The 22,836-nt window shown below is 39.5% G+C and overlaps 1 protein-coding gene across 6 annotated transcripts in view; it reads left to right on the top strand.

Annotated features, from left to right (window-relative positions):
* The window catches only part of CNKSR2 (connector enhancer of kinase suppressor of Ras 2), a 227,681-nt gene that overhangs the window by 200,086 nt on the left and 4,759 nt on the right, over positions 1-22,836 (top strand). For 5 of the 6 annotated variants that reach the window (XM_056861670.1, XM_056861672.1, XM_056861671.1 and 2 more), the window contains one exon: positions 1,615-2,164. In XM_056861670.1, the coding sequence (XP_056717648.1) occupies positions 1,615-2,164 (550 nt within the window). Of the gene's footprint in view, positions 1-1,614; positions 2,165-12,774; positions 13,228-22,836 lie in introns of those variants that run through there. The other variant, XM_056861675.1, reaches the window with a different exon arrangement.

Raw genomic sequence — 22,836 nt, forward strand, 5'->3', positions numbered from 1 at the left:
CTGGCTCTCTACAGGAGTAATTATGGTATAAAGTAGATGCAAGAGAAGTTCAGGTTCAGGTCAATTATTTCTTAACTATTTCAGGGGAAATATAAATAGGAAGGCTTTGACAATATCTATATTGAGGTCAATAAAGACATATGTTATAACAGCAGGGTATTATGGTCCATATGGGATGTGGAATGGTATAATAAAGTTTATATATGGTATAAGATATCTCATCATATCTTGGAAGCTAAGCTGGGTCGGTACTTGGAAGGGGGAAGTCCACGGAAGACTCTGCAGAGGAAGGCAATGGCAAACCACCTCTGCTTAATAACTTGCCTTGAAAACTCCACTAGTGGTCACTATAAGTTGGCTGTGACCTTATGGGCTTCCTGGAGGAAAGTATGCAGGGCATACTTAATCTGTGAGTTGTTACAGGACAGAAATTATTGCATCATCATCCATTCTGCTCACAAAGTTCGTGTTGGTTATTTCAAGTTATGTTTTTATTCAGTAATTAATTATTAACACAGGATGCTGCTGCTTTGGAACTCATTAGGGACGCTGTAGAAAATAGTATAGTAGCCATAGTGGTAGTTGCTAATCTGTTGGGCAGTCTGTGACCTATTGGCATTTTATACGTAGTATCTCAAAGAATCTGAATAGGATTACTTGCATAGCTGGCCTTTTCCAAACCTTGTTCTAGTTCCCTAAATCATTATTTTCTATGTGAAATCACATTCCTACCACAACATATTCGACAAAACTGAGATAGTGAAAAGGTCCTGTGGTATCTTAATTGCACACAAATGTATTATGACATCGGCCCCAAGAACATCTGCATACTAAAGTGGAACACACTATTTGTGTATTATTTTAAATTTGCAATTCAGAATATAGCTAGATAGTGGTAGAAAGTGCTGTCAAGTCACAGCTGATTTATGGCAACCCCATAGGGTTTTCAGGGCAAGAGATGTTCGGAGGTGGTTTGCCATTGCCTGCCTCCGCATGGGCTGAGAGAGTTCTGAGAGAACTGTGACTGGCCCAGGGTCACCCAGCAGGCTTCATGTGGAGGAGTGGGGAATCAAACTCAGTTCTCCAGATTAGAGTGCTCTTAACCACTACACCATGTTGGCTTTCTATAGCTAGACAGAATATCTTTTCAAGTGGGACTGCATGACAAAGTGGCAGGAAAACTGAAGATCATTTATTTAAATACATTTATTTGTGCCTAAGATAAAGGCTGATGGGCAATACAATGTGACAAAGCCAGATTGTGCTCTGATATCCCCTGAGAAATCCACACCTATTGTGCTCCCAACATCTGAGTTTAAGTAGGCAACTCTGTCATAGCAGACCTTACCTTTGTAGGATTCTTTGCCTATAGCAGACTCCATAGTTTGGAGCTGGAGGCTTGCTTGTTAAGCAGTTTTAAGGCAAATCTTTATGGTATGTTGTCATTGAAGATTTTGTAGATGGGTTTCATTCTTTTGGTCTGGAAAGCTCATGTAATGCATTAGAACCTGGGCAATATGTGTTTTTAAAAGTGAAAAGAAATCAATTCTATAAATTGTGAAAATATATGTATATGTTATTATTACAAAACAAGAATTTATATTCATATTTCAGATGAGCTGCGCAAGTCCTTTTGTAGAACCAAAGCACAGCCGGCTGTCATCCACCGAAACATCACAGTCACAGTCGTCACATGAAGAGTTCCGACAGGAAACAGTAGGGAGTACTACTGACTCCCCTGTCCGCAAAACAGCCAGCCAGAGACGTTCTTGGCAGGATTTAATAGAAACACCGCTGACAAGCTCAGGGCTGCACTACCTTCAGACCCTGCCCCTTGAAGATTCTGTTTTCTCTGACATGGCTCTTGTCTCTCCAGAACACAGGCGGCAGTCAACTCTTCCAACTCAAAAGTGCCACCTGCAGGATCACTATGGCCCTTTTCCTTTAGTAGAGGGTGAGAGAATGCAAGTACTAAACGGGAACGGGGGTAAGCCCCGCAGTTATACTTTGCCTCGGGATAGTGGGTTTAACCACTGCTGCCAGACCTTTTCAGTCAGTGCCTCCAGTCATCAAGAAGAAGTGCCACAGAAAGAGCAAGAGGAGGAGGAGGAGGAGGAAGAAGAAGAAGGCAGGGAAATAGCATCAGAAAACCACGAAGATGAAAGTAAGTACTAATTATATTCTGATTTTGAAAATACGTAGAAATAGCTTGCATGAAGAAATGGGAGATTGTTTTATTTGAGTATACAGCTATTCGCGTTTTTTTAATTGCCTGTGTATTGGGTCCTAGTATTAAGTAGTGCCTGAGAGACGGAGCTACGAATCAGGAAGTCCCTGGTTCCAATCTCAACTCTGCCATAAAATTAGTAGGGAACTTTCAGCAAATCTCCTGTCTGCATTACGAGGATACTAACACTTAAATTCTTTACAGGGTGTGTTTGTAAAGTGTAATAAAATAATGCATATGAATGGTTCGAACTCTTGAGAGTATTACATATATGTTAAATATTATTATGTAATGAAAATAATTTATTTAATAGCTTTTGACATAAACATTAACTTTGTATACATTTTCATAGAATCATAGAGTTGGAAGGGACCACCAGGATCCTCTAGTCAAACCCCCTGCTCAATGCAGGAAATTCACAACTACCTCCCCCCCACACCCCCAGTGACCCCTACTCCATGCCAAGAAGATGGACAAGATGCCCTCCCTCCCTCCCATGAACTGTCCAAGGTCATAGAATCAGCATTGCTAACTGATGGCCATCTAGCCTCTGCTTAAAAACCTCCAGGGAAGGAGCACTTACCACCTCTCGAGGAAGTCTGTTCCACTGAGGAACTGCTCTAACTGTTAGAAAATTCTTCCTAATGTCTAGACAGAAACTCTTTTGATTTAATTTCAACCCGTTGGTTCTGGTCCGATTTTCTAGGGCAACAGAAAACAACTTGGCACCATCCTCCATATGACAGCCCTTCAAGTACTTGACGATGGTTATTATATCCCCTCTCAGTCTTCTCCTCTTCAGGCTAAACATACCCAGCTCCTTCAACCTTTCCTCATAGGACTTGGTCTCCAGACCCCTCACCATCTTTGTTGCCCTCCTCTGGACATGCTCCAGTTTGTCTACATCCTTCTTAAATTGCAGTGCCCAAAACTGAACACAGTAGTCTAGGTGAGGTCTAACCAGAGCACTAATTTTAACTTTAAAAAATTTCAGAACAGTTTCTTTTGCAGTATAGTTATTATGCAAATTTATTATTTCAAATTTTGTTCTAGTTTCTTTGTTTCCCATTTAATCTTTTTTGCCCACTACTATTGTGCTTATGTCTTGGTCACTATTCCCTCACAACTGGGAATTACTTGCTTTTGTGATAAATGCTTTTGCACATCAGCAGTATAGCTGTAGGTTGTCTAATGATCTTGTCGCTGGTCCAGGCCCTGCATCAGCATACCCTGAAGTGGGGCTGGTGCCAAGGCCCGCAGATTCTGGTGGGGTCAGTGGCTCAGTGGTAGAGCATCTGCTTGGCATGCAGAAGGTCCCAGTTTCAGTTCCCAGCCTTTCCAGTTAATAGGGACTAGGCAAGCAGGTGATGTGAAAGGCCTCTGCCTGAGACCCTGGAGAGACGCTACTGGTCTGAGTAGACAATACTGACTTTGGACCAAGGGTCTGATTCAGTAAAAGGCAGCTTCATGTGTAGTTCCTGGTTCGTCCAGAAAGCAGATATTTCGTGACAACATGTAATATTTCTCAGTGAATTTAAATAGTATTCTAATGATGATGACCAAATTTAAGAAAACCTTCCTTGTGGCTTTTGGTCATGTATTGTACTTGTTCTGACTATAATACTTCGATTCAAATCTCTGATCAGAACAAAAGGGGCTCTTGCACTCCACAGAAATGCTGCTTAATTAACCCCTAAATATTTTTGCCCTAAGCAGTTGTGTGGGTTGCTTGGCTAGCCCTAGGGTAGTAAACAGATTGAAGTATAGATGTGTGTGTGTGTGTGTGTGTTAACTGCCGTCAGATTGAAGTATAGATGTGTGTGTGGGTTAACTGCCGTCACGTCGCTTCCAACATATGGCGACCCTATGAATTAATGTCGTCCAAAACATGCTATCATTAACAGCCTTGCTCAGGTCTTGCAAACTAAGAAGTATAGATAGGTGCCACTTTAAAACATCAATAAATAAGTAATGTAATACTCTTCGTTAATACCTTACCATTTATTCATACTGTGAACCTAGTAAAGGAACTTGTTACAGTCCACTTAAACTATAAATATATTAAGTACTAAGGATAGTAGCTAAAACATGAACTTGTTGCTATGGCCAAGAAAGTTAAAGGATGGGAAATTTTTTTAATCTATTTAATTTTCTGGTTGTCAACATGATGTTAAAGGCACAGGAAAAGCACAGTGAGCACATTTAAACAATTTTTTTCAAAATCCTGAATAGAACTGTTGGCTGGTTCCATTGTGCAGGTTTAGCTATCAACACAGGGACAAACCCTTTGCTATTAGATATAGTAATATATAGCAGTACAGGTGCATGAGTGTTTGTAACAGAAAAAGCATCACAATTGAAGATGCACATTTATTGTAGAGGTACCTGAGATATTTACAGTTGACTACAGATTCCTGATTCATGTCTATTTAATGTTTGGAAATTTGCATGTCCCTTTTACACTTTATATACTAACTGTGGTAAATATCAGTATATCTGCTGCACTACATAATTGTGAAGCGGCTCTTGTAGAGAGATTTAGAACAAACTCTGAGATATATAACTCATGTTGTAATTGAATATATTAAAATTTATACTTATTATGGCATTTAAGCATTGGAAGGTGTTTCTTAAAATACAAAATCTGTTTGGTTTTCTGTGCTTTAATGGGTATACCAAAAATAGTAATATTCTGATTTATGTATAAATTATACTTATTACAGCAACATCATTATATTAATTTTTATTCTGAGTCTTCATTTTACCTGGGAACTACATAGTGTTGTGCATTATTTGATTGATATAAATCTAAGTGATCAACTTGATCACAGAACATGATAGATAAAATAGAGTTTGAAGCTATAGATCACTTGATTTGTATGCCCTAGGAAGAATCTGTTAAATATGGTTGATGTTTTGGCGAAATGAAATTTATTTCTGAGTACACCAGTTTAAGACTGCTCTCAGACCCCAAGGTCTGGGATTGGATTTAGGGTTTTTTCTGGGGTGATTTGGCCTTCCAGATCACCCCCAAAGCTGGTCTACTACAGTGCAAGTCCCCTTTTATTCAGTGAGTTTCCTCCCATGAATAGGGTTGCCAGGTGCCCGGTGGTGGCAGGCAAACCCCTGGCAATTCACCCCTCTGCCCGCCGAACAGCTGAGGGTCGGCGGGCAACACCGCAGCACGTCACTTCTGGTTTGAGTGGTAGAGGATCACTTGTGATGTGGCACTTCTGGTTGTAAACACATTGCAAGGGGCCTTTTTACCACAAAAGGTCCCTTGCAATGCATTTACAACCAGAAGTGCCACATCGCAAGCGGCCCTTTACCACTCACTAAGAATTTGAGTGGTATAAGGCTCATCACGAGGCAACCCTTTGAGCTCTGCCCCAAAAGCCTCCCGCCAGAGGAAAGGGGAGACCTAGCAACCCTACCCATTAAGAAAGTTGCATCCTCATTCTCCTTGTAGAAACCACATTAGTCTTATTCCCATGTTTTTCTTGGGAATTGTTCTCAAGTAAGCATGCATAGAACTGCAGTAGATTTTGTTAGTGAAGTTCATTAATATTATTTGTAGAAAGGAATAGTACAAAATTGAGAGAAAAGGCTAACTGAGTGATATTACCTAGCTGTTGAAGGGTTGGTGTCCTGTCCTCTTCCTCCAACCAAGGGAGAAGGGGTTTTGGCTGGATGGGTGGGTGGGATCTTTCCAGGGGTATTTTGGCTTCCCGGTCCATCTGTAAGGAAATCTATTCAGATGAAGGACCCAGGCTCATTCTATTTGCAGAGTCCCTATTAAATCCATTTTATTGTTCTTCCAAATCCATTTCTGGTTTTATGGGTAAGTGAAACCACTGAGGTGAGCTGCCTTGCAAAACAGCTAAGTTGAAACAGTAAAACCACAGTGGCTGGCCATACCCAGAACTCATTAATGAGAACAACAAAAGGAAGAATCTACTTTAGAACTAATTCGTTTCTGAAGACGAATCTATACATGGTTCCAGAGAAAATAATTATGTATGTGTAGTGGTGACATTGGTATGTAAGAGACAACATGCATGCCTGAAAGCTGAGAGTGTGTAACTGCTGTTGTGGAGCCACCAACAGCACCCCCAGAAAACTCTGGTGAATGGTTCTACAATCAGTAGAGTTGCCAACTTCCAGGTACTAGCTGGAGATCTCCTGCTATTACAGCTGATCTCCAGCTGGTAGGGATCCATTCACCTGGAGGAGATGGACGCTTGGGGAATTGGGCTCTGTGGCAATGAAGTCCCTCCCTTCCCCAAACCCTACCCTTCTCAGGCTCCGCCCCAAAAACCTCCCGCCGGTGGCAAAGAGGGACCTGGCTACCCTAACAATCAGTCAAGCTGATCATCGATAAATCAGTGACATATCCACACTGGTGATCACAAGGTTATCTGAACCCAACCACCCCTAATATATGTGAACTCTGAACATAGATTTTAGAGTAGAAAATATATTTTGGCATACATTTCTGGTTTCTTTTGTTTGTGATTTTATTTGTTTGTTTATTGGATTTCTAACCCACCCTCCCTGGCCAAGACCAGGGCAGGTAACAATATTAAAAACACAATATATATAACAATAAGCCATAAAAATGATCTCATAACTTGTTACAAAGGGAGAACAACAGAAAAGACTTTTTACTCATGCCTTCAACAAGAAATTCTGTGCAGGGGCCTCCGTGATGCTTTCATTATGAGTGACTCTGTTGTTTTCAATTACTGATTTCCACATGTCTTACAATAAGTAAATGAAGAGTGTGGTTCCCCCCCCCCCCCCGCCGCCCCTGGAAGCATATTCTTTCAAGTGTTGTATCCTGGAGTCAAGAAAGCTTGGCCTAGCAGCTTATTTTTCATGCAAAGCATGTTATTCTTCTGAATTTCAGAGGGTCTCATATAATAATTATGTTTATCTAAAGTAAATTTTAATGTTTAGAAGAATGACATCTTTTCAACCAGAGGCTTTCTGGGTCCTGTGCCTATCTGTGTGTGTGTGTGTTAAGTGCCATCAAGTCACTTCCAATGTATGGTGACCTTATTTCAAAAGATATACATATATTAGGGAAAGTCAGTATTTTCATACACGGTTTACAAGTATGTGTTAATAGTAAAATATCCCTGTAATGTATCCCTTTTTGCCTCCTAGTTGAAGGTACCCATTCTTTCTCTGTTCTTGAATAAGCTGTATATGGTTTTAGATTCTCTGTATAGTATATTCTGAACCTTCTAGTTGATACTTAGAAAATTATAAGCCTCCTTGTGAACTGTGCATTGGTGGTATATCTCTCTGCATATGACAGACCATAAAATTTAATTTTGAGAACAGTTATGACGTATTTAAAAACAAAGCAGACATGACCTCTGCTATGTTTCAAATCAATGATAATCCATTGTCTTCAGTGTTTTATTAATCTGTATTTAATTTGTGGGAGTCAGGACCATGAAACTTCCTTATTAAGCAGTTACAATTAAAGAGACTGGTGTTGTTTATTTAACTGTCAAGTCATATCTGACTTATGGCAACCCCTGGTGGGGTTTTCAAGGCAAGAGACGTTCAGAGGTGGTTTGCCATTGCCTGCCTCTGTGTCATGACTCCCATCCAAATATTTGCCAGGGTCGACCCTGCTTAACTTCTGAGATCTGATGAGATCAGACTAGACTGGGCTATCCAGGTTAGGGTAGAAAAACTGAAGGGAAGAGACAGACAATTCTGTATCTTAAATCCTTGGAGAATACTCTGCCTTCCCTCAGAGCATCCAAGGTTTTTATTAAGCAATATTACAATGGATAGCAAAGGTCAGTCAGTGATTACACAATGGAACTAAAACAAGGCATACCAAGATCAATGATTAATGAGATCAAAAGGAAAGAAAGACAATGACACATTCCATCTTGAAGTCAGCATCCTTAGAGCAAACATTTGGCTGTCTGGTACCTTAGAATGAATGGATTAACAGAAGCTAATCCCTTTAAGGTTGCTACACTGAAGTGAGGAGGTCATACTATGTGACCAGTATTGAAAGTGGACTTTGACCGGGATCCTTGAAGAGGTAAGGTGCAGAAGACTGTTGTAAGCAATGTCTTAGTGCCAAGGGCCTGCCCTGCTGACACACAAAATACCCACAAGAATCACTACATCTCACCTTTTTCCTTTTTATATTACGAAAGCAATTTATATGCATATGGAAGATGATCCCGGGTTAGGTATAGGACCTTTGGGGCAGAGAAAATTAGCTGTTTGCCTTGCTGAAATAAAGCAGGTATACATTGTAGAAAACAGCAGATCATGCAAGGAAATAATAAACAAAAGCCATACTTATGCAACTAGATAAGCTGATTCTTAATTGATAAAATCGGCTAAGACAACATTGTACTGCTGATAGATTGGCAGGAACATAATTAAAGGTTCGCTGTCCACATGTAAAAAACCCATCCAGATGGCAAAGAAATATATAGAGCTCCCACAGGGAAAACTGAAGGCGAGAGCAAAATAGAGCACATGTCTCTGTACATGTACAGAGAGCCATGCTCACAAAGTTAAAATAGGTTTGGATCAGACACATAAACAAAAACTTCCATGGGAATTGCTTTAAGGCCCATGCTATACAAATTTCAATTTTTACCAAATTGGAACCAGAACTTAATATTTTTTTTCTTTTGACAATCCAGAGTTACAATAGAAGTCAACCTAAGGAAAAGTTTGCCTCTAATAAGAGCAGCAATTTCCAGGTGAGAGAGGGAGATTCATGAGACAGTCAGGGTCTAGAAAGCCCATATGGCTGTACTGTAACACAAACATAAAATCCTGGAGGGAAAACAAAAATGAGAGGGGTTCGAGTGCCCTGATGCACTCCTAGCTGATTTGTATCTGCTTATTTCTAGACAATTCAAAAACCTTTCACCAAGTTCCTATTAAAAAATAGCACTTTTTGACTTCTGAGCTGCACTCTCAGGCAAAAAGCCACTCCTACAATTTTTACTTTCCCAAATACCTACTTCTCTATACATATATGTAGGGCTGTCAAAAAAAAAAATTCGGTACAGTTCGGATTCGGCCGAATTTGACCCTTGTGGGGTCGGTACGTGCCGAAGTCCGAACTCCCCCGCTTCGGATCCCCGGTAATTCGGGGGGATCCGGAGTTCGGGGGAAAATTCGGCCGAAGCGCGCCTTCAGGGATTCCCTGAAGGCGCGCGGGGGCCCTTTAAACTGATCTGAGCCTCCCAGCTGGGAGGCGCAGATGAGTTTAAAGGGCAGCCCGCCCCCCTTCAGCGGGCTCCGCTGAAGGGGGGCGGGCTGCCCTTTAAACTCATCCGCGCCTCCCGGCCGGGAGGCACAGATGAGTTTAAAGGGCAGCCCGCCTCCCTTCAGCGGGCTCCCGTGAAGGGGGGCGGGCTGTCATTTAAACTCATCTGTGCCTCCCGGCCGGGAGGCACAGATGAGTTTGAATGACAGCCCGCCTCCCTTCAGCGGGCTCCCGTGAAGGGGGGGGGCTGTCATTTAAACTCATCTGTGCCTCCAGGCCGGGAGCCACAAATGAGTTTGAATGACAGCCCGCCTCCCTTCAGCGGGCTCCCGTGAAGGGGGGGGCTGTCATTTAAACTCATCTGTGCCTCCCGGCCGGGAGGCACAGATGAGTTTGAATGACAGCCCGCCTCCCTTCAGGGGAGCCCGCTGAAGGGAGGCGGGCTGCCCTTTAAACTGATCTGAGCCTCCCAGCTGGGAGGCGCAGATCAGTTTAAAGGGCAGCCCGCGCCTTTCAGCGGGCTCCCCTGAAGGGGGGGGCGAATTGGCCGAATTTATTCGCGAACTCCCGAACTCGCTGAATTCGGCCCCCCTGTTGCCCCCCAGATTTGAGTTCGGATCCGTCCGAACTGAAAATCACCGAATCAGGGGAAATTCGGTTGAGTTTCAGTTCGGACCGAACCGAATTGACAGCCCTACATATATGCAAAATGAAGCAAATGGAGTAGACATATTACTGAAGTCATGCTAAACATATTACTAAACATATTACTAAAATCATATTACTGAAATCATATTACTGCGCAGTAATACACACCAAAAGTAAATAAAATGCATAACTTATATTCTATACTTAAACTATAATGCAAAATAAGCAGGTTAAAAGATACTTAAGGATAGATAATTTTCCTAAAATTCATATCACACAAGAACTGTGGCAAGACTTTTATTAATCCATGGTACCTTAAGGGTTAGCAAAAAACCCTGCTTAGAAAATGTTAGAATTTTTGTCCTTGCCAATTTTTGTTTCTTTTCTACGCAAAATGCGTTTTTATTCTTAGTTTTCTTCGTGACTGACATTAAAAAGCTGGCCGGGCTTTTGAAATGCCATCCACTCCTGCTCCAAATGAGCATTCTAAATGGTACAGAGACATATACTTAACCAGGAAAACACAAATCAGAACAAAACTTTTAACTCAGGTATACTTCCCCTGACTGGAGAGGTTCTATTTCTGCTGAACATCATGACATACAAAAAGATTGCAAAATTTTCAGATAGCAACAACATTGAACTAAATATGATCATAATAGGTTACCCAACTATAAATATATCTTCAGATTGCTAGCAACAACTTTAAACTAAATAAATAGGTCAAGAGAACACATTCACACTGCCATTCATTCAAGAAAGAGACCTGAAATTGGAGAAACAATACCCGTCTCCTCTCCTGTATTTTATCCTCACAACAACTGTTTGAGGTAGGTTATGCTAAAAGTATGACTGGCCCAAGGTCACCCAGTGAGCATCCATGGAGCAAGTGGGGATTTGAACCTGGATCTTATAGGTCCTAGGGGAGGGGCTGTGGCTCAGTGGTAGAGCATCTGCTTGACATGCAGAAGGTCCCAGGTTCAATCCCCGACATCTCCAGTTAAAGGGACTAGGCAAGTAGGTGATGGGAAAGACCTCTGCCTGAGACCCTGGAGAGCCGCTGCCAGTCTGAGTAGACAATACTGACTTTGATGGACCAAGGGTCTGATTCAGTATAAAGCAGCTTCATGTGTATACCCTTAAACACTACACCACACTGACTGGTGGTAGGTTAAAAACCTATGAAATATGCATCATTAATTTATGGAACGTAGTGCCAAAAGGTATAGTGATTTAGATGACTTCTTAAAAATTATCTGAAAAATTCACAAAGGGTAGCAAGTTGTTAGTCATGATAAGTAACTGGAATCTCAGTCTTCAAAGGATTGTGCCTCAGCATCTCATTTTGGGACGAACTGCTGTTGTCATGGCCTGTTCATGGGCTTTCTCAGCGTCATTTGACAGGCATTATATCTCTCTTAAATTCGTATGGCTACAGAGGAACATTTATTAATTTTATAATCAGTTTACTTGCTACATATTCTTTGAATTCAGTCCTTGAATTGCACAAGATCCACGCTGGAATGTCTGAAGAGCTTCTTGTGGCTCAATAGTGTTGGGTTTCCATCATATATATGTGTGTGTGTGTCTTTTAACTGATTGATTAATTAATGAATTAAATGTAAGTACATTTTCAGATGACAAAACCAAAATATAAGTCAGTTTTGAAATACTGTCCTTGGCTTTCATACACACTGATTAAAATAAACGATCAAGGATTAAAATTGGCTCTCACCAATTGGTCAGCCAAAGCTTTAGTGGATTAATCTACTAATGAAGCAAATTACATATTGCAGCCATGTATATATATGTTCCCAGGAGCACTGAATTTTTATTGTCACATTTGCTGTTTGATTCCTGTAAGCTGCTGTGAAAATCTATTTTGACTGAAAAACATAATTAAAAATATCTAAAAATAAACATATTAATGTAATATGTATACACACACACACAGAGAATATACGTTACTGTTTCTTATGATTTTTACATGTACATAAAAGCCCAAGCTTTATTCGTGCTTGCCGCTCACCTTGGATTATTTTTTAGCATATAAATTTCAAGCTGAAGTAAATGTAAACCATATTTCCCATTTCAGTATCACTTCTTACGACAGCTGAGTAGATGACATAGTAGATTGTTGTATGTGTTTGTTTTGCTTTTGAAAACAAAACCACAAATTTCACAGTGATAGAGCTGGACACTTAATTCAACTCAGTTGCTTCCATTTCCTCAGTTGCAATTTGAAATGCATATTAAATAGGAGATCCTAATTGTAAATTACATTGATGAATAAATATATGTCTATGGTTATGTTGATCATTTGATTTTTGTAACTATTGTAGATTTTAAACAAATTGAAAATCTATAATTGCTGTTAATTACTTTTCTTCCACCAGAGATTGGAATTTCTGAAATCTCATTCAAGAACAGAGTAATGACCTTTATTTCTAGAAATTGCATGCAGATAAAAAGTGCACTATAGAGCTAACACCACATGAAAATCTTGCAATATATGCTTTCTCTGTTTATCAAGATTGCATGATCATGTTTCTAATGCAGTACTGATGTGATATACAAATAATGGCCCATCACAGTTCTTTTACCATATTGTATCACTGCTTTATCATATTAGGCTAAAGCACTGCGAGAGTTGATAGAACCTCCCCATGCCAACTCGGATCCACTTCTCTTGGCACTGAACCGTTTGGACTCAGAGATTGATAAACTATTGATTAGAGAATTTAAATCGGAGAGAATTGGCACGACGGAGACTCATCTTCAGCCTCTTGCAAGCAACCTCTAATGTCCTGCATTCAGAAAGCCAATCAATTCTTCTTGAATAACTTTGATGTTTATAAGTAAGAACTGACTTTAAAACATAGGCAACCAAATGCCCGGGTAAGGGGCCTCCAGGAGAGTCTTACAAAGGGCTAAGCTGTTGCCAGACTTATTGCTTTTATTTTGAAGAATGCATCCTTTCTACAGAGGCACTAGGCGCAATACATGGCTACATGGAATACAGTTGCAGAAAATAACTGCCACCAACTTGGGAAAAACAGAAGGGGGTCATTGCAGGGGAAGGGCTATGATGCTATGATGACACTCAGGTGTGTTCTGCAGTCTTCAAGGAAGGAAAGGGATCAGATACGGTAACTATAAAATCCTATTTTTTGAAATGGACTTTGGTAACTTCCATCCAGACCAAGTGGGAAAAAGCTAATAGCATTCTTGGTGTACTTTGCATTAGTGAAGGAAAATAACTTGCTGTATAATACTTAATTAAATGTATTCTATCACGTCTAGGTGTGCACAGATTATTGCGAGACTTACAGCCTAACCATGTTAACTTGGAAAACTATATCCTGTTGACTACACAAAATTGTATTTATTTAAATCTGGCACAGCCCAAACCACATGCAAAATGGGGCACAAGGTTCCAAATTTTACAGCAAAAGGGGACTGAAGATGCAGCTGCTAATTCCTCTCACACCAACAGTTTACTCCCCCCAAAATCTGCTCTATCATCAAAAGGGAGTTTAGCTAGGAGGAATGTGCTTGGAGAGACTCTCTGGGGAAATAAGAGTTGAGCATATGGAGGGTTCAGCTCTTCTTTCACAACTGCCCCTTTTGCTTTAAAAATTAGACCCCCCAGCCCCTGCTTTGTACCTGATTAGGGCCGATCTGGGTTTAAACAAATGGGTCTGTTCCTGTTGTGTGTAGTTTGAACTTTATGTTCAATTAAATATGCTTAGGAATTCAGTAGAGTTTGTTAACTGGTTTATAATGATTTATCAGCTGGTGCACAGATGCTGATTATCAAAGTGAAGTGATGCATCACGCTGGAATGTTTCAGACTTTGGAGATAGAAAACTTCCGTTTCTCCATACTTTCTAGGATTTATATGTGAGTGATGTTGCTTTGCAGCGCAGGCATAAAGTATTCTCTGTAAATCACTCACGGTCCATAGGAGGTGGTTCTGAGGCCAAGATTTTCTTGGGATGTCTTTCAAAGTAGATTCAGATTCTATCATTATGTACTGGGTCTCCTATGGATCATTATTTGCCTGTATCTCTGTGATTGGATGTGGATTTTCTTTCTATTTTTAGCTAAGGGTGTACTGTAATGTTAATGCTAATTTCCTGATATTTCATACTATCCTATGGAGAGATTATTTTAAAACGTATTTTGAAATGTTTTATTTCTGTCAGGTCAATGTATGGTATTGCATTCTGTTAATACCAATAAAATTATATATAATTATTTATATACAAATGCATATATTTCTCTTATTAAAGCAAAATATTTTTCACAAGTTTATAATGTGAAACATCTGCATAAATGTAATTTTTTAAAAAAATTCTAAACTTTCATTTTTATTTACAAAAATAAAAGCCTATATACTTTAGGCTAACAAGTAGTTAAAATGGACGCCATTTTCATTTAAGATTATTGGGCCTGCTGTAGGTCTGTCTAAACATTTCACTGTGATTACAGCTATGTTTTCTTCAGCACAAATGAAATGTAATTATTTTATCAAAATTCATTAATGATTATTTGCATATTTGTAAAAAAAACAGGGTCATTGAAATTAAATGGTTTGGGGTCCTATTGATTTCAGTAGAGAAGTGGACGCCTAAATCCAGTTACAATGAAGGAATTTTAGATGTGCTGATCTTGGCTGAATTATATTGTTTGCTCATAGACCTTTGTTTCCAGTAAATATACATTACCATTTAAAAAAAAAAAATCCTATATTCTAAGAAATCACTTTATAATGCAGTTTACTGGTGTTTAGTATTTGGCAGAGGCAGATTTTTGTTTTTTGTGAAGTATCTGCTTCATAGTCAGTAACAGTCAATAGAGTATAAAGGATTTTGCAATCTGAAAGATTTATCACTAAAACCTACCTAGAATGACCCGAAATCTTGATAGCTTGTTATTAAATTTTGCAATTAGGTACAAATGAAATGTTTTGGAAATGAATTCAGCAATGTAAACTCTCTTGACAGTTTTGGGTTTTCAGTGATCACTTATTTGATACAGTTTGCCAAAGGAGAGAAGGACCTAATGTTTTGACACCAACACGCATTCAGATTTTAGAGAAAATCTTTTTTTCTCTTTGAAATGGATAATTGAATGTCCATTTCTATTTTACAGTGATGATTGGAAAGGAAGTGATTAGCATCCTGTGACATTAATGGCAGGTTAATACTTCTGTGTCATACTTCTGTGTATTAAAATAAAATAAGTAAATTACAATAATATTTTCTTAATTATAACAGTTTTTACAAAGGAAATAAGAGGTTTTAAAGTATTGGTTTTTTACTACCTAAGAATATTAGAGGCAGATTGACCAGTGTTTCTTTGTTGCCACTTCGCTACTTTTTATAAAGTTTTTTTCCCCCCTGGGATGAGCCAGGAATTCTTCTAATAATTCTGAACATGCAGCTGTTTCCACCTGATCTGGGAAAGGAAAGTAATTTTGCAGGCACAAGCTTACTTTTTATACATAGTGCCATGTCACTTCCATTCCACTATGGAAAGCAACAGAAAGGTGTTTACATGCAGCATCAGTAAATTACTTCAAGAACCTCTATGGAAGCAGTTAATCTAAAGCACAGCATAATGGTTTGCCTTTTAAAATGAGTCTGTCGGTTGTCAGTAACTGTGCTCATATGAAGAAGTATCCCTCATGTTTGCACATATGTACATAATTCCCCCCGGAATGCCCTGGGAAAGCCTCCCGGGATGCTGGAACGCCCCCTGGTACGCTGGTGCGGGCCTTTACTCCAGTGGGATGCTGGCGGAAGGACTCACTGGCATTCCAGAGTGGCACTGCCACGACAGAGCCTGGAGACCAGCGTCCAGGCCTCCCCGGCGGCGTTGGTGCCACTAATGCTGGCGTAAGTAGCCTGGACGCCGGCATGGAGGGCCCCAACCCCAGCATAGCGCCTTCCTGGCCTCCTAAGGGTTTTCGCCCTTAAAAAAAGGAATGCTCTGCAAATCACTAAGCTATACAGTGGAACTGAACTTATTTTGATACTTTCAAACAACTATTTTATGCTTGCCCATTCAAAATTATCAAGGAGTATAATAACGTCTTCCAGTATTTGGGCTGTTAAAGTATCAAAATATATGGATTTGGGGTGCAGATTTATTATCCTCATATGAAGCTTTCTTGAAGAAATTTATCTGCTGTGTTTGCCATCACAGTAAAGATAAAGTGTAAATGCCATTTGTGAACTGTGAAGAGGAATTCCTGAGCTGAGTGAGGGTTGTGTTCTGGGAATGTATGTTCCCTATTAAAACACGAATACCTGTCCTTTAAAACTTGGCAGACTTTGTTGTTCCCCAAGTGCTGCTCACATTTGACTTGTGACTAATGTAGCTAAGTCCAGCCTCTCCCACCATTTGTCATTTAACCTTTTGCACAGCCATGTCATTGTAACCAATTATGTCACAACGCAGATAGGGTGATAAAGGAACAATTGTACAATGTTATTTGTAGCAAACGTTTCCATAAGGACAGGATCATCCCCATCACACAGAAAGGAGAAAAACAAAACTCAGCTACCCACCATAGTACAGTTCCCTGCTAACATTGCATGAATCTAACATTGATGTGGTGTTACCTAGAATCTGAACTAAAGAAGTATAAAAAATTAATCTGCAGTCAAAATGCAGTGGCCATTTTTTATTTTACTTGAGTACTTATGACTAATGTACCTAGTTTGTTATATAACACTAAAATATTAACAATCTGATCTATTTTGTACCAAAGCATGATAGTGAATAGGTTTATAATGTTTCTCATTACACACATATCATTTTGCAGTTCATTAGTTTTTTGCTAATTTTATGTTGATTTTATTTATATTATTTTTCTCTTTCTTTGCATTTTTTGTCAATAGCTACCTCTTATGGTCTCCAGGTAAGGAGCTTGTTTGGATGTTTCTTTCTTTCGACATGATCAAAGCCCTGTGTAGTATAAATCAGCACATATCAATACCTCTTTATGTATGTAGTTTAAAGAAGAGCTGTGGTATAGTGGTTAAGAGTGGTGGACTCTAATCTGGAGAACCAGATTAGATTCCCCACTCCTCAACAAGCAGCCTACGGGGTGACCTTGAGCTAGTCACAGTTCTCTCCCAACTCTCTCAGCCGGACCTTTCTCACAAGTCACCTGTTGGGGGGGATGGTGATTGTAAGGTGCTTTGAGGCTCCTTTTGGAAGAAAAAAGTGGGGTATAAAAACCAACTCTTCTTTGTCTTACAAAAATGTGTTGTATTACCTTGAACTAATTAATTAATTGCATTGTAAAGTCTCAAGGTACTTTATAAGATCTTGTAGAAAACAGACAGTTGCTCTTAAATATATTGTAATTTACAGCTTGATGGCTAAAATTTATTACTAGGAATGTTCATTTTCTTCATGAATGCTGAAAATATTGAATATTGCCTATTATAATAGTTCAAAATGGTTCAACAAAGGTAGACATGCAAGGTACATCCATATTGTAGAACAGCCTGATTTAATACACACTCTTTTCAACTACAGTGCATTCCTAAGAAGAGTTATTCCAGTCTAAACCCATTCATTTCAATGGGCTTGGACTGAGGTAACTCTCCTTAGGAATGCACTGTAAGTAATGTTACTTGTAAGCATTTTGGTTGGTAAAAATGCCTGATACCTTGTAGTATTTTCTAGAGCTAATGGATTATAACAGTTGCATTTCCTAAAGCCTAAGTCTTAACCCGCCAGCAGTGAAAACTGAATAACATTTCTATCCATTCTTTAATATAAAGCTGTCTGGTCCACTATAATTGGGGGATATAGTATATAAGTAGTTCATGTGCTGGTTAATCACATCATGATTGACATGGGAGGTCTGTCATCCCTCACAAACTGGTAGATATTCAGTGCAATTCTGTGCACACTTACCCCGGTATAAATCTCTTTATCTCGGTGTTGTTAGATTCCAGTAACTCTGCATGGGATTGCACTGGGTTGGATCTCATAGAGGATTTCTGCAAATGGAAGGGGCAAGGTGGGAGGGTTGCCAGTTCTTCCCTCCTGCTGTATATTTTTGATTCCCCTTTCATGCTGTTCCTGAGAATCCCCTGTTCCCCAGCATTTCAGGAAAGGACAAGGAAGAGACAAGGAAGATGTGCTTGGCTGATTGAAATCCCTTCCATCTGGTAGAATATTTTGCATGATCCAAGCCAAACTGGCAGAGGTATTTGTGCAAATGAGCTGGAAGAAAGCACCAAGGCACAGGCAAACTTTGTACAACCTACTGTTTTGACCTTTGGAATATCTGGCTTTGGACAGAGGCCTGCTACAGCTTCATATAGCACCCTCTTTAGCTATTCTCTTATGAAGCTTCAATATCTCTGTAGGTAAAGCTAGTCCCCTGTGCAAGCACTGGGTCATTACTGACCCATGGGGTGATGTCACATCCCGACGTTTACTAGGCAGACTAGGTTTACAGGGTGGTTTGCCATTGCCTTCCCCAGTCATCTACCCAGCAAGCTGGGTACTCATTTGACCGACCTCAGAAGGATGGAAGGCTGAGACAACCTGAGTCCCAACTTCCATCGGGATCGGACTCGTGTCGTGAGCAGATCTTTTGACTGTAGTACTGCAGCTTACCACTCTGCGCCACGGGGCTCCTAATAACTATGTAGCAGGCACTAATTTAATATTTTTGGCCATGACTTTTCTTTGTTCACACATTATCAATATCTTAAGGGTCCAAAGGAAAGAGATCCCCCCCCCACTTGCTTGTATCAGCATATCAGAGTGACACTCCAGTGTTTACAAGGATTGTGATTCCCAATGGTACCTCCAGACAGAAAGCTTCCAACTGTGCCTGAGAGCTTGAATGACAGACAGGTGCTTATATAGTAATATAATCCGTCTACCACTGTGGGGGAAGAGGGTTGGTTCAAGGCAGCACATGCTAGAATAGCTTTTGTTTCACAGTTAATCATACAATAACATTAAATTTAAATTGGACTCAATGATTATTCTAATAATCTTTGAAGGCTCTTTAAGAAAAGAAAGCAAGATGATTGCCAGATGGCTACACAGTTTAGCACCAATCTTGGCAGCATTTCTGCAGAAAACTTGCCTTTGTCATGGTTTAATATATGTTGTTTTGGTTTGAAAGATTATGTAAAGATCCCCAGGAAATACCCATATCCCAATATGTGCAAAGAACATTAAGCCTTCTCCACATTAAAAGGGGGGGGGAGGATCTGCAGAATTGTATAGAGATGGTTTCAGAAAGTAGCCATGTTGGTCTGCCATAGAAGAGCTAGATTTGAGTCCAGTATCACCTTAAGAGACCAACTAGATTTTTGGGTGTAAGCTATCAAGAGTCAAAGTTCCCTTCATCAGGTACAAGTATGGAGATAGGCACTCTTTAGTCTTTGTTGTATAATATTTGTCCAGCTCAGCATTAATCAACATTTGTTGCTTTACTTAAATGAAATGGCCCACTGGCCACCATTGCAGCTCAAGATAGTTTGCCATATTGTGTATTATTGTCGCTAAACACTATTTAGTCTTATGTACTAAGTACCATAAATAACACACAAATGACATGGGCTACAGGAAATAGTGACAAACCTACATATTGATAATTATATATAGCAATCGCATATACAATTAGCTGTCAGACTGATGAGATAATCTTGTGGACTCCATGCCATTTTCACATGTAAGTGCAGAAATCATGTGATGTTTAAAGCAGCCCATAGATACTCCCCCAAAGGCCAGCCATCAATAATACCTAGAGGAAGGTGGTTGCAGAGATATATAGAGAAAAAAACAAGTCTGACAGTGAATCATGAATGATGTGGAAGTGGACACTTGGATGGTTCAAGGACGGTTTTGTTCATAAAGTGAGTCTTGAGAGAGAGTGGATGTATGTGGACTGACAGTAATGTGTGAAGGCTTCTTTCCATACACCTTTTTTGATTATACAAATTGTGAGATACATTTGACAGTTTTGATACCTTGACCTCTTGGCCATCCCAAATACTAAGATAATAGTTGAGAGTGAGTTCTATACTAGGGTATATGTTATTTGTAGAGTTCTCTAATACTTGCAACACCTTAAGAACATTTGTGGGGAATAGGACAAATATTACAGAACTCTCTACAAATAACATATACGATTATAAATTTTATAAATAATAGGGGTTTACACAGAAATTATGTGTGTATCTGGTCCATGGTCTTTTAAGAGGAATATGTTGTATTTGTTGTCCGCAGACATTTATTATGTCAATCTTTTGTGAGCGAGAGACCACTTCCTCAGATGCATGAAGAATTATATTCAGTTGGCATACATCCATACATAATGTAGTCTATATAAAACATATGTAAAACTATGTAAAACTATATAAAACACAAGGGTACAACCAAAACTGGGACAGAGTTTTTACAAAGGAGTTATTACAAAGGAAAGCCAGCATTCTAAGACAAAGGTGTTTACATTAGAACACAGATGAAAATAGGATCCAATCAAAACATGGACCTCTCTGTTTATTCTCCAGTGTGCTGTTTCTGTGACTCTTCTAATAACTTAAAGAACAACTGCAAAGCATAAAGTGTGTGATTTTTGTGTGTCTGATCCTATTTATGGCCTCTCTGGGTTTTACATAGGCCATTTATGCATGGGAGGTTTTGCCTTGGGTTTGCCGCTCTCTAGATGCACATTTCCCCCATCCAAATTCTCAAAACTCAAAAATAAGCCCCCATGCAGAGTTTTGAGAATTTGGATGGGGAAAATGTGCATCTGGAGAGCAGCAAACCCAAGGCATAACCTCCCATGCATAAATGGCCATAGTTAACAGTACCATGTCTCTCTTCAGTTAATAACAATGAAAAGTTGACCCTGAGAGTAAAAGTTGTGCGCACCTGGAATACAGTAGTCATTATAATATGATTTTTTCCCCATTTAACCTAACTGGACAAAGTAGAATGTAAATAACAGACTTATTAATTTAATCTCCCCTTGCAATCTTTTTGAATACACCTATCTAGGAAATATGAGAATACCATAGATTGCTTTGAAAGATGTTTGGGGATAGGGAAATAGTTTGCTCAGTTAATCTTGCCTCTGTCACTTTCACTTCAGTTCAAACTCAATCCCCCTGAGCAATCATATCACATAATACCTTTGCCCATCTCAGACTCACGCCATCGCTTACCCCCTCTCAAGGTAACAGTAACACCAATTCGCCACTAGATAGCCTTTGACACCAGGTAATTTTTTGCAGATGCTTATTGGATATATTGAAAGCTTAGCTTCAAAATGGCACTTGTCATATTCATAAATGCCCAAGATCTAGGAGCCAAATGGGATTCTGTAAATGAAGGGGTGCAGCTATGCATCTAGAAGTAGATTCAGTTCTCTGGCTCTGTTTCAGTGATATGAGACACAGATTTTGAGGACAGGCAAAATCTGCCTGCTGCTGCTGTTGGCGCCTTTGGTGCTAGAGCTGCGTTCTTCCCTGTCTCCTGCAAAGATTAAAGAACACTAATACCCTTTAGACCAATGGTTTAGGGATAATGCCACTAAATGTTTGGAGCCAATTTTCAGTCTTTTTCCCTGCATCCCTTAGTGATCAGCACTTTTCAACTAAATCCACAAAAATGGCTCAAGAGGAAGATTTTGCTAAAGAAATTGTAATTGCACAACCCAAATGTCATGTGTTTCAAAGTCTGAACATTTTCCTAAATGGTAAGATATCTCTTAAAATGTCACACAAAATTTCAGAGAGCAGTAGGCATGTTTAAGGTATTAATTAGCATATCTTTTTGGGGTATGGAATTGAAATGATCCCAGTTCCTGAATCATTCAGTCATTTCTCATTATTAGGCAGGTTAACTCTATGTTCTCCAAAGAGCCAAATAACTCAGACGACACTGCTTTAACTCCATGATTTTGTGTCATTGTGGTTATGACTTTACAGCTCCTTCAAAGAGGGCCAGTGCATCCAATTCATTTACCATTTATTGCCTTGATCACACGTCATAACAAAATAATATGTACAAGTCAATATAATCATACTTTGGATCAACTGTTTTATTTCCATCTGGAGACTCTAATTCATTTTTAATATGCAGAGAGGCTGTGGCTCAGTGGTAGAAGACCTGTTTTGGATGCAGGAAGGTCCCAGGTTCAAACTCTGACATTTCCATTTAAAGGGATTGTGTGTGTGTTAAGTGCCGTCAAGTCGCTTCCGACTCATGGCGACCCTATGAATGAAAGTCCTCCAAAATGTCCTATCTTTGACAGGGATTAAAGGGATTAGATAGTAGATTATGTAAAAGGGTTCCACCTGAGACCCTAGAGAGCTGCTGCCAGTCAGAGTAGATTATACTAACCTTGACTGACCTATGATGTAACTTGTGTATATATACACATATATAAGAGAGACTACACTACACATAGCAAAATACATGCATGTATGATGATGGTCCCACATAAAAATCAATACACATTTAATTTGTTTTCATATAGTGCAATGCTTTCTCTGTAATATTTTTGTTACATTTGTATTTGGGTATACTCAAGCAAGCATTTTTCTTCACTTCGGCATAGCTGATAGCACAGATTGAAAATCCCTGTTTTAGACTTCCTTTTGTAATCTATGTAGTTAATTTTGTCTATGTTTTA

Source organism: Euleptes europaea, chromosome 16 (genome assembly GCF_029931775.1).
Source record: "Euleptes europaea isolate rEulEur1 chromosome 16, rEulEur1.hap1, whole genome shotgun sequence".
Lineage (NCBI taxonomy): Eukaryota > Metazoa > Chordata > Lepidosauria > Squamata > Sphaerodactylidae > Euleptes > Euleptes europaea.